Source organism: Sarcophilus harrisii, chromosome 4, assembly GCF_902635505.1.
Source record: "Sarcophilus harrisii chromosome 4, mSarHar1.11, whole genome shotgun sequence".
NCBI lineage: Eukaryota > Metazoa > Chordata > Mammalia > Dasyuromorphia > Dasyuridae > Sarcophilus > Sarcophilus harrisii.
Window position 1 is genome coordinate 463,810,293 of NC_045429.1, and position 17,160 is coordinate 463,827,452.

The 17,160-nt window shown below is 58.6% G+C and overlaps 1 protein-coding gene across 6 annotated transcripts in view; it reads right to left on the minus strand.

Annotated features, from left to right (window-relative positions):
- The window catches only part of COL18A1 (collagen type XVIII alpha 1 chain), an 81,224-nt gene that overhangs the window by 25,441 nt on the left and 38,623 nt on the right, over window positions 1-17,160 (minus strand). For 2 of the 6 annotated variants that reach the window (XM_031968328.1, XM_031968326.1), the window contains exon 1: window positions 8,868-9,641. The exons of 1 other annotated variant lie outside the window; for it this stretch is intronic. In XM_031968328.1, the coding sequence (XP_031824188.1) occupies window positions 8,868-9,507 (640 nt within the window). In that variant the 5' untranslated portion in view covers window positions 9,508-9,641. Of the gene's footprint in view, window positions 1-8,867; window positions 9,642-17,160 lie in introns of those variants that run through there. 3 more of the 6 variants (XM_031968327.1, XM_031968330.1, XM_031968331.1) reach the window with 3 other exon arrangements.

Here is a 17,160-nt window from a genome sequence, read left to right on the forward strand (position 1 = left end):
GGAGGGAGCTGCCTGGGGGGCTATCAGCGGGGGCGGCCTGGGGCTCTGAGGCCGGGACGCTGCCAGGCCCAACAATTAATCAGAGAGCATTGATTAAGCCCCTACTGGGTGCAGGCACTATGCTAAGCACTGATGTTGCTGCTCGAACAGACACACGCCCCAAGACACACCTGAGCACTCGGCCGGTAAATGGTCCCCACAGAGACCGAGCACGGACTCCCAGCTGGTGGCCCCGGCGGGATAACACTGGCCCAGGCGCCCTTAGGAGCCCCGACCATATCATGTGAACTGAAAAGCGCTCAAAACCAGAGATCCCCTGGAACATCAGCAAAATTATTGGGGGGAAGTGCAAGGGAAGGCGCGCTGTTGGCCACGAAATCCAGTGGTGGGTCAGTGAAATAGGTCAGGAGGGCGTCACGGGAGAAAGTACCACAGGGAGCGAGTGTCTGATAAACCAAAGATCCAAACCTCTGGGACAAAAACCGCGGGAAAAGCTGGAAAACACAAGGGCGGAAGCTGGCGTCGACCGGCACCTCACACCCTATACCGAGATACACTCAAGAGGTCCTCTAGACACACAGCGGGACACCACGAGCAGTTTAAAAAGCAAGAAACACTCTCCCTTTCAGACCTAGGGAGAGGGAAGAGTTTAGGAGCAAACAAGAGATAGAGGACATTGTGAGGAGGGAGAGAAGGAGAGGAGGGAAGGAGGGAGGGAGGGAAGGAGAGGGAGAGGGAGAGGGAGAGGGAGAGGGAGAGGGAGAGGAGAGAGAGAGGAAGAGGGAGAGGGAGAGGGAGAGGGAGAGGGAGAGAGAGAGAAATTAAAAGGTTTTTGCAAAAACAAAATCAATGCAGCCAAGATTAACAGGGAAGCAGAATACTGGAGAAAGAAAATTACAGCCGAGTATTTCTGATAAAGGCCTCATTTCTAAAAAGTATAGAGGACTGAATCAAGGGTCAAAGGACACAAAAAGACAACTTTTTAGACAAAGAAATTAAAACCATCTACAATCACATGAAAAAATGCTCCAAATCACTACTGATTAGAGAAATGCAAATTAGAGTAACTCTGAGGTACAAATGCAAACGAAGACAACTCTGAGATACCACTGCACACCTCTCAGACTGGCTCACATGGCAGGAAAAGACAATGGTGAATGTTGGAGGGGATGTGGGAAAACTGGGACACTGATGCATTGTGGGTGGAGCTGTGAACGGATCCAGCCATTCTGGAGAGCAATTTGGAACTATGCCCAAAAAGTTATCAAACTGTGCACACCCTCTGACCCAGCAGTGTTCCTCCTGGGCCTGTATCCCAAACTGATCTTAAAGGAGGGAAAGGGACCCGTATGTGCAAGAATGTTCGTGGCAGCCCCTCTTTGTAGTGGCCAGAAACTGGAACCCGAGTGGCTGTCCACCGTTGGAGAATGGCTGAATAAGTTGTGCTACGTGAGTGTTATGGAACATTGTTGCTCTGTAAGAAACGACCGGCAGGAGGGTTTCAGAGAGGCTGGAGAGACTGGCAGGAGCTGGTGCTGAGGGAAGTGAGCAGAGATCATTGTGCAATGACCACCAATGCAGACGCGGCTCTTCTCAGCAGTACATGGATCCAGGACTGTTCCAACAGACTTGAGACAAAAATGCCATCTGCGAGCAGAGAGCCCTGAAGGCTCAAAGTCATCAAAGCCACCATTGCCTCCTTCTTTCCTTGTGGTTTTTCTCTTTTGAGTTTTCTTTTGCGATGTGACTAATATGCAAATATATTTAAAGTGATTGCCCACGTCCCGCCTATATCAGATCGCTCCCTCACTTGCTGTCTTGGGAAAGGGGGAAGGAAAGGGAGGGAGGGAGCGAGAAAAAACCTGGAACGCAAAATCTTACAGAAGTAAACATTGACAATGATCTGTACATGCAAATGGGAAATAGAATAGAATAGAAAAAGGGGGGAAGGACGTACACAGGCAAAAGCATTTCCAGCCGTTCTTTGTGCAGCTAAGAACTGGACGTTGAAGGGACGGCCACCCTGGGGAGCAATGGAGCCCATCGAGTAAATGATGCAGAGGAACGACGTCGCGCTATAGGGAATGAGGAGCAGGCGGCTCTGGGGAAAACCTGGGAGGACTCGGACGAGCCGATGCAACGGGAAGCGAGCAGAAGCAGAACTCTGCGTCCGGTGCCCGCGAGTCTGCCGCCATCAGGCGGGGCAGACTTTGCTTCAGTGACCCAAAGTCCAAGTGACCAGTGATCCCAGACGATCCCAAAGGACTCCAAAGGGAAAAAGTGGGAGAAATCGGCTCTGAACGCCGACCAGAGAGACTCTTTCCACTTTCTTTATCTTCTTGGCATTTTTCTGTTCCTCTGGGTGGGCTCTGCCTTCCCAGCATGACCGATGTGGAAAAAGCCCCAGGGTCAGCGGGGCTTCTGTCTACATTCGAATCCCCCCCCCCCCGTCCCAGTCCTGAGATGTCCAAGAGGGACAGAGACCCAGCAGGAGTAGAATAAAGCCGCAACCTCCAGGACAGCCCCCTCCCCCACTTTAATCCAAGTGCAAACAGCAAGCAATGAGCAGTAATAGGAGAGGGGTTGGCCCAGGGCTGCTGCTGACTGAAGCCCACGGGGGACAGGGGAGGAGGATGACTGTCGTCACCACTGCGTCCCCAGCACTCAGGTTTTGGGAGTGCTACCCTCCCCAAGGTGCAGCCCCGAGAGGCAGGTGAGGAGGAGGAGGAAGAGGAGGAGGAGGGGGAGGAGGAGGAGGGGGAGGAGGAGGAAGAGGAGGAGGAGGGGGAGGAAGACGATGAAGAGAAAAGGGGCGGGGGAAGAAGGAGGAAAGGGAGGGGGTAAAGGGAGAAAAAGGAGGGAAAGAGGGGGAGGACAAGCAATGGGGATCCGCCTTTAAGGACCGCAAAGCACTTTATGTACAAATCACTCAGTTTGGGAGGACCTGGACACCTGCAAAGGACCCACGGTAACACCTTGTTTGAACCCCACAATGAATTGTTGCTCCTCTTTATGCTGTAGGAGCCTGAGAATCTGCAAGGTCCCAGCACTGGCCCAAGGTCCCACAGCCACGGGGTTGGGAGCGGGATTCCCCCCCAGGCTCGGGTCTCCAGGTCCGGCCCTGCAGCCCAGTTTGGCTCCAGGAGCTGTGATGGTGCTCCCCTCGGGCCCCGGTGCTCCCCTCGGGCCCCGGTGCTCCCCTCGGGCCCCGCTGCCCCGGGGACCTTGCCGGTGCTCTGGGTCCTCCTAAGGTGGGTAGAGGGGAGCCAAGCGCCCGAGGACCGGTCGGGTACAGCCTGGGAGTGTGGCCCGGGTCCTCGTGGGGCTGACTTGGCTCCTCTGTCCCTGCCTCCTCCTCAGCCTGAGCCAGCTGCTCCTGCCGCCTCCTCCTCCTCGAGGATGAAGGGGAAGGGCCCTCCCCACACCCCGGAAATGGGCTCTCCCGAGGAGGGGAGGGACCCCCGGGAGAAGAGACCCCCAGACTTGGCCTTGTCTCTGAGTGACCCTAGAGCAGGGAACTGGGGGGCTTTGGAGGGACCGGTGCCTCCGAGGGCCAGATGCCCAATGAGAGGGAATGGGGGGGGGCAGCATCCGCCCCCGCTGACCCTCCGCGGTGACCTCCTCCCCCACTCCGGACAAACGCTGGGCCGGACAATCGGCCCCTTCAGGGCCAGCAGAGAATTACTCGGAGGAAAGGAATCTGGTGTCCCCGAGCGGCCGATGACTCCCCGGCCTCGGAGCGGAGTGGGCCCCTCGAGGCTTGAGCACAAAACCTCATTCTCCTGATGCAAATCCGGCCAGCTGCTGGGGGGGGGGGGGGGGGGCTTCAGGACCCAAGAAAGGGGTCGGGTGAGGCTGGCCCACAACCCAAGCAATGAGCCCCCCCTCGCGCCCCCAGCATCCAGGCCCCAGGCCCTCGGCCGTCCCTGGAGGGGGAGGGAGAGGGGAAGGGGAATCCCCCTCCAGCCCAGGCCTGAGTCAGCTGTGAGTCACAGGCTCCCCTCCAAGCAGCTGAATCACCGCGGGAGCTCCCAGCCCTCCCCCCCCCCCCCCCGGCCCTGGCGACGCTCCCCCACGTGTTCCTGGGCCAGTCCCAGGAGCTTCTATTCCAGATGGTACTTTTAAAGCCTCTGCTTCAAGGAAGAACAATCAGCAAACCACGGGGACCCAAGGGTCCGGCGGGTTAACCGGAGACCCCCGGACGTCCAACGCGGCCTGGGGGGTCGTCGGCTTGCCCGCCGTTTTCAGAACCTGTTCGGTCCCTGCCAGTGCTGGGGGGGAGGGGAGACGATGAGCTTGGGGTCCCAAGGCCGAAAGCGATGGAGTCAGGACCGGCTCTGGCCAAGGGGAGCAGTCTGGGGCTCCTGGGACACGGCTGCCGACCCCGGGAGGCTCTCTCCCCAGTCACGCGACCACCGGCCCCCAAAGTAACGGACAACGGGCTGGCTCTGGCCTCCCTCCCCCTCCCTCCTGCCTCCCATTGAGCTGGTTCCCAATCCAGGAGCAGCATCTGGGCAGGAGAGGCCTAGTGGCAGCTCCCTCAGGGCATTACAACCCCCAGCTGTGGCCCTCGGAGAACGACCCGCCCCTTCCCCCTGAGGGAAGTCCTTAACAGGTGCTAGGTCGGATTTGAACTCAGGACGGAAGCCAAGCCTTCCTGTGCTCTGGACTGGGGAGGGGGGGGGCGCCTCCATGGCACCCGCCACTAAAGGCCCAGACCCGCCACTGGGACAGTCCACGGCAATGACGTCAGCCGTGCTTTCGTGCCAGCTGACTGGTCAGTGGTCCTGCGGCGGCTCGGCGGGCGGGAGCCCCTTGCCACGCTCCCCTGACTCGTGCCTTCCTGCCCATCAGGCGCTCTTCTCGCCAGCCTCCAAGGCCTCCCAGGGGCCACTGGGGAGAACGGCTGCCCCTCTGGGAGTGCCCGGGCCTCTGGGCTCCATCGGCCATCCGTGGGCCGGCCCCTCAGGGTCAGGAGGAGCCGGGTGCGAGTGTCGCCTCCAGCACAGTCCGCTATTTGGTCTTGGCGTTCTCTGATAAGACAATGGTGACAAGGGCCCTGGATGCAGGCGTCACAATGAGACCCAGGAGAGCGGGCATCCGCGGCTGGGGGGCATCCATGACTCAGGGCCCCAGCTGAGCCCCTCCGGCCCCAAAATGCACCAGTCGCAGACAGTCTTCCCCACTCTTGCGCCCTGTGGGTCCCATCTGCCCTTGAAGGCAAGGCCCACCTGGCCCGGGCACCCCTATACCCCGCGCCTGGCACACCCTCTGTGATTAATAAGGCTTGTTTGCCTCCTTCTCTGCACCAGCTCTTCTCCGACCCCTCATATCTGAGGATGGAGCCCAGGGTCCCGGAGGGGGGGAGCAGGGAGAACCCCTTCCTGGGCACCGGAGCCAGGGTCACCTCTCAGGGCGCCTCCTTTGGTTTTCGGGTCCAGAATGATGTCACTGAGCCTGATGGGATCTGGGCCAGGAAACAGGAGGCTGGGACCCAGATCTCCGAGTGCCGATCCTGCCTCACACGTTCCCGGACTAGTCCCCCCTCCCCGCCGCTGCCGCAACGCAGGGCGGGGTGGGGGGGGGGCAGACGGCTGGGGGGGACACCCCTGGGGGCGGCCCCTTTTGAGCACTGGAAGCCGGGGAGGACCCCGGTCCCTCTCTCCCGCCCCGGGGGGAACCGTGACCACTGGCCCCACCCAAGCCACCAAGTGGTCCCGCCGGGGAAGGGCGACATCCCTGAAAGAACTGGGCCAGAAACGGGTCCGGGGCTGACGCAGCACCCGCCGGCCGGCCCTTCAAGGCTCCAGCGGGACCCACAACTCAGAGGCCCCAAAGGCTGCCCTGGGGCAAGAAGCAGCGTCTCCAAAGCTCGCGGGGGGAGGGGGGGGAAGGGGGGAAGGGGTGCCCGGATCCGAGGCAAGACGAGTCCGCCCCGGGGAATCCCGCCCTGTCGCCCTCGTGGGCTCCCGGCCAGATGACGCCCCCGGACTCTGCCTCAGCCGGAAGTGGGGGGGAGGGGAGCGAGGACCCCAACAAACGCAGGGGGCCGGACTCGGAGCAGGGGCGGCTCCGCCCCCAGAAGGGCGGACCCCGGCCCGAGCCCATCTTCTTGGAGTCCTGACGCCCGGAGAGCCAGACGGAGAGCGCACGGGGCCCTCCTGCTTGTTCACAGCATGTGACACGCACGATACATACTAAATACGCACACACGCAACAAAGTGCAACGATACATACCACAAAAATAACCCCTGCAATGCACACGATAAAATACAATTGCAACGCACACGGCAAAACGAAATACTCAATTAAATAACCCCGAATGCACACGCATAATACACACAATGCACAGCACACGCACAAATGAAACAAATACACACGAACATACACCCCAAAACATACATTAATTGCAAAGACCCGACATGCACACGATACATACCAACAATCCAAACGCAAAGTGCAAGCATACAACCGACACATAAACCCTGAAACAACACACGAAAATTACCCGACATGCACACGATAAATACACACACATGCACATGCACCAACAATGAACACAAACACCAAAATATGCATAATACAAATGCAACGCAACCGCACAATGCACACAAATGCACTGACACGCATACCGACAAGCAAAATCATACATGCATACATACTAAATGCACACGCAACAGTGCAAGCGCAACCAAAGCATACAACATACACGCACACGCCACAATGCAAAAGAACACACCACATACATGCACACGCAAGCACACGAACACACGCACACATACACCCGCAAGATATGCATACATAACACACATGCAATGCAATTTACGTGCAAGCACACACACTGCACACATGCACACGCACTGCACATACACATGCACACACACTGCACACGGACCCGCACACACATACACACTGCACACACATACACATGCACACGCACTGCACATGCACACACATACACACTACACACATGCACCCTGCACATGCACACACATACATACTACACACGCACACACATACACACTATACACACGCACACACACCGCACATGCACACACACGCACATACACACTACACACATGCACCCCTGAATGCACACACATAATACACACGCACACAAACACACATAACACGCACACACACCGAATGCACACGCAAACATACAACTTCACACGCACACACACCGCATATGCACACGCAAATTTACAACTCACATGCACAAGGCACACAATACACACCGCAAAGCCAAACACCTGGGCCAGTTTTAAAGCCCCAGGCCACTGACCCGGTGATCCCGTTAATGATGAAAGGGAAAGGTACATTCCTGTAAGGCAGGAAGCGGAGGAAGCCCTGAATGCCGGGCAAAGAGGGGGGGAGGGGCAGTGCATCTTTCCGCAGGAGCCGAGGTCCCCCACAGACTGAGGAAGCAGGACCCCGGCTCTTCCTCATCTCTCCCCAGTCCAGAGCCAGGGGAAGCCTGAGGCGCTCCTGGGTCCGGCCCCGTCTGAGAAGGGTCCCTCCCTCCCTTGGTCCCAGCTGTCGTCCCACAGCCCACACTCCCCTGGCCGCCTGACGGGAAGGCGCTGACCCCGGGCGGAGGAGGGGCTGCCCCACCAAAGCCGGGCACGGGGAGTTCTGGCCGCAGGCTGGCAGCCGCCTGGCACGCGGGGAACAAAGGGAGGAGGGGAAAGAGGCGCTGGCGCAAGACCTGCTGCCTTCTCCGCCCCGAGGATGAGCAGGGCGGCCCAGAAGAGGGAGAGGCTCAAGCCTTACCCTTCCACCTTCAGATGTGCCCTTTTACAAATGAAGAGACTGAGGCCCAAGGAAAAGCACTTGACCAGAGCGCAGCTGAGAAGAGGGCTGAACCCAGAGTTTTCACCCCAGAGCAAGAGATCTTTGCACTGAGCTGGAGGCTGAAGAGGACCACAAGGCAGAGCCGGGGGTCCTGCTCCTGGGCAGGCTGGGGGCGGCTGCCCCCCCCCCCCATCACCTGGCATAGGCAGAGCCGGGGCTCCTGCTCCTGGGCGGGCGGGGGGACGGCTCGGCCGGGACCCAGGCTCGCCCCCTCCCCCGGGACCCGCCTCCCCTCCCCCCCCCTCCCCCCGTCCCCTGCACCGGGACAGCGGGCGGCCCGGGGCATTACCTGCAGCGGCCGCTACGAACACGCAGGCCCGCCGGGCGTCCCCCCGGGCGGGGAGCGAGGAGCAGGGCACGGGCAGCCGGCCCCGGCGCAGGTGGCCCCAGCACGCGTCTCGCAGGCCCTCGCAGAGCTCCCGGCAGGGCGGCGGCGGCGCCCCGGGGCCGGTCGCGTTACAGCGGGGCGCCAGCAGCAAGCAGAGGAAGGCTTCGAGGAAGCGGTGGCACCGCGTGCGCAGCAGCCCCTCCCAGCGGCGCAGGGCGGCCCCCACCTCGCGGGCGCTGTCGTGCTGGGCGTAATTGGGCAGCCAGAGGCGCTCGGGCTCCCGCCGGCCGCACAGGGGCAGAGGGCCGGGCGGCCGCACGCAGCGCCCCGGGGCCGGCGGGGCGCGGGGCGCGGGGGCGGGGCCGCGGGGGCCCGGGCGCCGGCCGGAGGAGAGGAGCCCGCCCGCCCCGCCCCCGTGCGCCCCGAGCCCGGCCGCCGGCAGCCCCCGAGGCCCGCCGCCCCCCTCCGGGGCCCGCTGCTCGGGCTCCGAGTCCGCGCGCCCCAAAGCGCCCGCCACCAGAGGAAGAAGCGCCCCGGAGCCCGGGGGCCGGGGCGTCGCCGGCCGGGCTCCGGGGGGGAGGGAGCCTTCTCTTTCCAGGGAAGCTTGGCCGGCGGCCACTCTCCGGGGCAGGTCGGGGGTCAGGAGGCCGGGGAGCCTCGGGGGGCAGGACGGGAAGAGACGCGCTACCTGGGGGAGGGGCCGAGGGCTGTCCCGGGGCCAGCTCCGGGGCCCCGCTTCCCGGAGGGGGGGCCGAGGAGGAGGTCGGGCGGGGGGCGTCGGGCGGGGAAGCCTCTCCGGCAGCCTGGGTGCTCACGCTCCCCGGGGCGCTGGGCTCCGCCCCGGCCCCGGCCGAGGGGAGCGTGGGAAGGGTCGCGGGGGCGCCGGCCGCCGCCTCCCCCTCGGCGGATCTCTCCGCTTCGCTGCTCTCATTCCAGAACTGAACCAGACTGCGGATCCCCTGGGCCACGTTCAGGATCTTGGCGCCCACGCCGGCGAGGTTCTCCTCCTTGAGGTCCGCCCTCCCGGGGGGCGCCCGCGAGGGGGTCGGGGCAGCGCTGGCATTGGCGGGGGCGGGGGAGCCGGGCTCCGTCAGCTCCTCCGGGATCGCCCCGGGGGCGCTGCTCGCGGCTGCCGGGCCTGCGCTGGGGGCTGCGGGCCCTGCAGAGGGGGCAGGCCCGCCCTGAGGCGCCGAGGTGGCCGGGAGGGTTCCCGGGGGGGCTTCGGTCGCCTTCAGGCCCCACCAGTTAAAAAACTGAGCCCCGGCGCCGGGCCAGTGAGCGGCCAACAAGAAGAGGAGGGCCACGGCGCTCGGAAGGGGCGCCATCTAAAGGGCGGGGAGCTGGCTGGGGTGCCGGACCCCGAGGTTCTCAAGTCTGCAGTCCTGCACCATTCCTCCCTGGCAGCCCGTCTGTGCTCTCTGGCTCCCAGCACCCTTCCCAGTTGGCAGCCAAGCGAGGAGGGGTGGGGCCTGTCCAATCCCGGGCCGGCCCTCCCGCCTCCCCCATTCATTCCCGGCCTCCTCCCAGCGCGCCCCCCCCCACCCCGCCCCACCCACAAACACAAATCACAGCGTCCCAGGCTGTCCCGGGGTGGGGGTGGGGGGCGTTTACAAGCATACCTGAAGTGCCTTTTTCCCCCCTCCTTCATTTCAAATCAAAGCCACGGGGGAGGGGCTGTGAGGGAGGGGGCAAGGGGGGCCAGAAGATCCTCTCTAGGTCTGCAATCACCTTCTGGGCTGCCTGCGGTTCTGGGAGGAAACCCAGTCCAGGCCCCACTCAGCCACCGTTAACTCCTTACTAACTACAAGGGGAGGAGATCAGCTCTAGGACAGTGGAATGGATGAGCCAGGGGCAGTTCAGGGCAGCGGAGCACCCGTCGGCCGGAACGCCCTGACGTGGCCCAGGAGAGAGAAGGCGGCCAGGGTGAACCGTGCGCAAGGAGCAGAGGGTGAATCCCTGCAAGCAAATGTCACAAATGTGGCCAGCTCCCCAAGACTTGTCTTTAACTGGGCTGCTAGAGGGGCCTGGACATCCCCCAGGCCACAGCCATCCCCAAAGCCCCGACCATCCCCCAGGCCACAGCCATCCCCAAAGCCCCGACCATCCCCCAGGTCACAGCCATCCCCAAAGCCAGGGGGTTTCCAGAGCGGGCCAGACAGACAAGCATCTCCGAGGGAAAGGGAGCCCATTAGAAGGAGCCTCCTGGTAACCAATAGGTATCGGTGACATCTCCTGGCACCAGGGGCCAGTGGGAAGTGAGGGGAGCACAGAGCTGAAGAAGAATGGAGTCTGCCTGATGGGGAAGGGGGAAGACATGAGAACAAGAACTCCAGAGAGAACACGGCTGATTCGCCCTTCCATAAAACCATCCTGGGCTGGGCAAAATGGGCTGGTCTAACCCGATCTAGCTAGACACTCTGGGGAGAGGACCAGACAGGACAGGAGCTGGGGGACCAGGGCAGAGTCCTATCCTGGGGACTCTGAGCAAGTTAGTCCCAGATTGTCCCAAATCTATGAAATGGACATGAAAAGTCCAACCGTGCCTTCCTCAGAGGCTGGTTGGGAGATTATAGACAGGAAAATAAGACATTACATGTGCACCAAGAGAGCAGCAGAGACACAGAGAGACAAGATGAAGCGAGACAGAGGGAACAGACAGAACTGACTCCTCAGGCTAAAAATAAAAAGCAGCCACTATGATAATGTCTGCCGAAGTTAACAGACACCTCTCCACATATAACGTCTCTGAATTCTTTTCCCTAAGGTCTATCGGGACCCATCTCCACACTGGTGTCTGATCCCCTTTTTCTAGATTATTTCTAGGAGCCCACATGCACAGCAGATGTTATCTAGAGTTCCTCCAATCCAAAAGCCTTCCTGAGATGTGAATCCCCTCCAACTCATGCTGCCTCCAAAGAAACTCATCTCCAACCTCTCCTTGAAAGCCTCCAGCAGCGACGGAACTCCACCACATCCTGAAGAAGCCAACCACACATTTAGGCAGTTCTGTGGTTAATTCTTGATAGTCTCGTAAAGCCTGCCCCTCTCGGATTCCTGTGCATTGCTTCTGCTCTCTCTCCTGAGGTCAAGCTGAACCCAAATAAATGCCCTTCATTGACATGGAAGTAATCAAGGGCTCTGGGATGCCTCCGGTTAAAAGTGAGATCGGTGACCACAGAAAAAGAAAAAGTCTAAAGGTGCCGGTGACCCACACTCGAACCAAGACACTAACGCCTTCACCACTAACAAATGATGTTCTCTTAAATAAAATATCCAGCATTTACCTGTGTTATTTCATTGATTACACTCTTCAACCCAAGGAAGTAGGTGATAATATTTCCCATTATTATTGGAAAAAGCAAGGCAGGCAGAGATTACTTGACTTGTCCAGAATTCCGTAGTTAAAGCAAATGTCTATTGTTACATCTGAACTCGGTTCTTCCTGATGCAAAGCCCACTGAGTACTCATCATGGCCCCAAAATCACTGAGGTAGAAAGCTGCAGAGGCTGGCCTTCTGACTCCAGATGCTGCACTCTCCACTCACCCACTGCCACGCCCGCACACTCTCTTCATCATGTATAATTCCATTGGCACTTCCAATGAATCTTAATCCATTCAGATTCTTCTTCCACAGATACTAAGGTAAGATTGCAAGAAGAGGGGAGACAGGAGCCCCCACGAATGAGGAGGTGACAGTCCTGCTGACTTCTGCGCTGGTCAGACCCCACCTGCATTGCAGGATTCTTTTCTGGGTGCCACAGTTTAGTCAGAAAGTGGGCATCCTGGGAAGCACCAGGAGAAAGGTGGTGAGAGGAGAAAGACCAGAATGTCTCCCAGTCATGCCACAGGAGGCACACTTAAAGGAACCATTGGCAACCCCGGAGTCCTCCTGGACTCCTCACTCTCTCGCCCTCCTCCCTCATCCAAGCTGTTGCCAAGGCCTGCCAGTTTCACCTCTTCACATCTCGATATATCACCTCTGCTTTGCCAGTTTCACCTTTGATGTCCCTTTCATCTATTTCATCTCTGTAGCATCTCTAGTCAGCTTCACCTCTACAACATATCTCATCACTTTCATCTGTATAGCACCCCTCTATTTTGCCTGTTTTGCCAATTTCATCTCTTCATGTCTATTTCATCTCTGCTTTGCCACCTTCACATCTGGAGCATTGCTCCAGGTTTCACGATTATATCTCTTCAATGCATCCCCTCTTCTCCTCTGACATTGCCCCTACCTTGGAGTGGGCCCTCATCTCCTCGTGTTTGGACCATGGCGATAGCTGCTGAGGATCGGACTTCCTCATCTCTCTACTCCAGCATTTTCCATTTAGACACAAAAGTGATTTTCCCAAAGAGCAGGTCTAATCATGTCACACATACACATCCCCTCAATAAACTCCAATGGCTCCCCACGGCCACCAACTCCTCCAGAACCCTTCATCCTTCAGCTTCAACCTAATTCTGCAGACTTATCTTATGCATCACGCACTTTGTGCAGTCAACCAGCCCCCTTGTTCTCTGAACTCGGCGTTCTGTCTCTACCTGCCTTCTGTTCCTTTGGAATACAAAGCCATTATCTGTGCATCTTTCTTCTTGATCTCACCCCCATGTAAATGTCTTCTCTCTCCAAATCATTTTGTGCTTCTTGATTTATTTTCTCTTATGTTGAACTTGATGGCTTCTAAGGCATTCTAAATTCTAAAAATAGGTGATTGTAGAGTACATCCTCTCTAGAACATGGATTTCCTAGGAGCAGGGACTATTCTTTTCATCTCTTTTATCTTCTGTGTTGAGTCCAGTGAGGGACACCGAATAGGCCTTAATGAATTATTATTGATTGGGGACTGGTGATATTTAGCCAGCAGAAGGAAAGACTCAGGAGGAATAGCTCCATTTGACCATCCAGCTCCATTCCTTTCCAGGTTTTCTATGTACCCAAGGGAACACTGCCTGCCCTCTTCCAGGTTGGACACAGGAGCAGCCACACGTGAAAGAGCTAATGGCTAAAGCTACCACAGAAAGTCATTCATTAATCAACGTAACTTTGGATTGATTTCGTTCCCCAAAAACTTTCTCAGAGAGAGTTAACTAAATTACTTTGTTGAGACTTTGGCCATAGGCGGTTGGACTTGTTCCCTCCCTCCCTCCCTGGGCTAGGGATAGGCCAGATGCAAACATCTGTTCTTCAGCAGTCTCAGCTCTCAAAATTAATCCCCTGATGCAGAGGATTAATCCTAAACAAATTATCAGAGAATAGCGTCCTTTTGTTTGAAAATCCTTACAGACTCAAATACTGTTTTCTGCAAGGCTCTTTATCCCTCCCTTCCTCGTTCCCTCACTCAGAGTGCACAGTGTCTGAATCCAAGGATGGAGAGGGAGATGAGAGCAATGAAGCTTGAAATGCCTGGAGCTGTCCTAGCCATAGAAAGGAGGAAGCAAAGAAAGGCAGTGTGGCCTAATGAGAAGGGAGCCGGTCGTGGTCTTGGAGCCAGCAGAAGCTGGTGGCAAGTCCATCTCAAATATTGAGGAGCATGACCATGGGCCAATCAGCTCATAGGACCTGAGACCTAGGGGTCTAGGTCTAACTCACTCATTTTACAGATGAAGAAACAACTCCAGAAAAGGAAGAAAGTTCCTAGCGCTGGAGTGGGGCTTGGAGGTCATCTATCAGACCACAAACTTCTCCAGGGCAGGGACTGACGTTTGCCGCTTTTTGTATTCCTAGTCGTTAGCCCAGTGCCTGTCCTACAGTAGGTGCTTAATCAATGTTTATTGACTGACTGATCTGATCTAGCCCCTTCCTTTTACAAAGAAGAAACGGATGCAGTGACTGGACCAAGGACACGGAGAAAGCCAACATTTAAAGCAAGACCCGACCCGACCGAACCCAAGTCCTCGGAACCCAGAGACCACACTAACTAGCTCCCTGAACAGGACCTGCCGGCGGCACTTAATAAATGCGTGTTCACTGGCGGACAGATTGAGGAGACCAATCCCTGTAGCAGCTGGCAGACACGCAGGAAAGGCACTCCATTGAAAGTCCCGCTCAGAGCTGGGCCCTCCTCCCGGCCTGACCTGAGCCCCAGGGGACACAAGCTGGGCCACAGGGAGATGCCTCGAGGAAGCAGAGGCTTCTGGGAGTCTTGGGAGGAGGGGGCAGGGGGCTTACTCGCCATAGAACGCTCTAAATGTGAGCAAACCCGAGGAACATGGGTCTGCCCTACGTGTGAAAATCAAGCTGCCCAGAGAGCTGCGTGTGGACAGACATGGCCACAGATACCCTCCCATAGAGACACACTAATGCCCGACACTCTTCAGTGACACACCAGTGGGCACTAGCGCCCCCCCTACTTCTGGCCCCCAATGAGGGGCAGAGGTCCTCCCGGAGCCTCGGGCTCCACCTCCGTGCCAGCTGCACCATCCTGGCCCCTCCTCCTGCCAGAATCCTGCTGGTCCCGGGGTCTTGCCAGGCCGTGATGGGAGGATCCCTCCCCCTAAAAGCCTCCTCCGAGGCTGTAAGCTGAACCTTTGCCAGCTCTGCGGGAGGCTGAGCGCGGGAGGGTTTCCTTGGGGATTCTCAGGGAGTTCCTTAATCCCTGTTCTCCCATGTGAAGGGCCAACAGCCCCTTTTGGTGGGGGCTGGGCCGCTCTCCCGGCGTCCCACCGGCAGAGGCCCCCCTGTCCCACTGCTCCTTCCATTCGGGAGCTTTGGGCTGGCGGAGGTTCCGCCCTCTCGGGAGGCGGGGGGGGAGGGCAGGCCCAGTCGTCCTCTCCCCGGGCTGGGCCCCCTCCCAAACGACTCCGGGGGCTGGAACCACAAAGTCTCGCCCTCACCCCCGGGGCCCGGGTTTTCAGGGACCCCCGGGGTCAGGTTCCCAAAGAAAACTAAGGGTCCGGCCTTCCCTGCCCCCAGGCTTTCCAGGGCCCGGCAAAGCCGAGGGGAGACTCCAAAGCCTCCCTTTGGAGGAGGGGGGGGGGCTTGTTCAGGCCAGAATCCCCCTGCCCAGGGGCACCGACCCCGAGGCGACCGCCCTGGGCAGGAAGGGGGCGTGGCCGGCCCGACCTCCGCGGGGATGAGGGAGCGCTGGGAGCTGGGGGAACGCACCCACATCTCCCCCCCCCCCGGGGCTCCGTGCCCTTCTCGGGGCGCTCCTCCCCCCCCTTCCCCTCCCCCCTCCCCGCCAGCGCTCCGGGGGGCCGGAAATGCTGAAGGAGATTAAGGCTGAACACGAGGGCTGAGCCTCCGGAAGGTGGTAACGGGGAGGGCGAGACAAGCCGGCTCTGGCCGCCCCAAATCTCATCCCCGTTCTCCCCAGTTTTCCCCAATCTGTAAGGGGAGGGAGGCGACCATGACCCCGGCCCGGGCTGGAAAAGATTGGCGGGGCGAGCTCCAGGAAGGCGGCGGGGGAGGGTGCGCGCAGTCCCGGGGTCCTCCCCCATAAAATGCGGCCGTGGCCCGAGGGGCCTCCAAGACCCTCCCAGCTCCCTAGGGTCTGGCCCGGGCGGGAAGCCCAAGGCCCGGGAAAAGCGCCTCTGAGAAAGGGGCCCCGGGACGCGGGGCTCGAGGTTTTGCCTTTTTATTCCCATCAGCCAGCCCAGCTCAGGCATACACGAAGCACTTAATAAATGCTTCTTGGATCGGAGGCCTCCCACTCTAGGACACTTTTGTTATCCCGAGGCATTTGATCACAGGAAGGCCGGCTCGTTCTTTGTAGCTTCTTCCTATCCTGAGGTAGGAAAGGGAGGAGGAAGGGGAGGAGGAAGGGGAGGAGGAAGGGGAGGAGGAAGGGGAGGAGGAAGGGGAGGAGGAAGGGGAGGAGGAAGGGGAGGAGGAAGGGGAGGAGGAAGGGGAGCCTGGCTCCAGCTGCCCTTAAGTTCTCTATTTCGGAGGCTCCCGGCCTCCGTGGGGGAGGGGAGGCAGACGCTGCCCAGTGCCCGGCGCTCCTGCCACACCCAGAGGTGCCGCTGCCGGCGGGGGCTCGATCCCAGCGCCTCGAAATGGGTGAGAGCCTTTGGCTCGAAGGCTCTTTCCTGGTGTGGTCGACAACGTTGGGGGGCGGGGCAGAAGGGGCTCCGTCCGCTCCCCTCCCCCCTTAATCACCCGCCTCCAGGGCCATCAGACACAAACACACCTGCCTTCTACCCCTCCCCGCCACTGAGTCACGGAGCTTGTTCGTTCCTGTCTCTGGGTAGGAGTCTTCCTTCCAGCGGCCTCTTAGTTCTATTATTAAACACAATCACATACACACACTCACACACACACAGACACTTACACACATTCACACTCACACAATCACATACACACTCTCACGTACACACACTCACACATACACTTACACACAGTCACACACATACACACATTCACATACAGACTCACATTCACACTCACACATACACATTCACACACTCACACACATACACACATTCACACAGACTCACATTCACACACACACACTCACACTCACACATACACTTACACACACTCTCACAAACATTCACACAAGACTCAAATTCACACTCACACAATCACACACACTCACTCACACACACTCACACATACACACTCACAATCACACACACATACTCACACACATACACACATTCACACTCACACAATCACACACACACACTCACACATACAGTCACACATACATACACAACCACATTCCCCTCCCTACACTCCACACACCTCAACTCACACAATCACACACACTCCTCCACATTCACAAATCACACCCACAATCCACACCTCCACACACACACAAGACCAATTCCACCTCCACAATCACACTCCCCTCCCTTTCCCACACAACACAACACCCACACACAGATTCACATTCACACTCACACAATCACACACATTTAAAACACCCTCACACACAACCTCCCAATAAACTCCTCACACACCCACAAATTTACACACACATTCACACAGACTCACATTCACACTCACACAATCACACACACATACACTCTC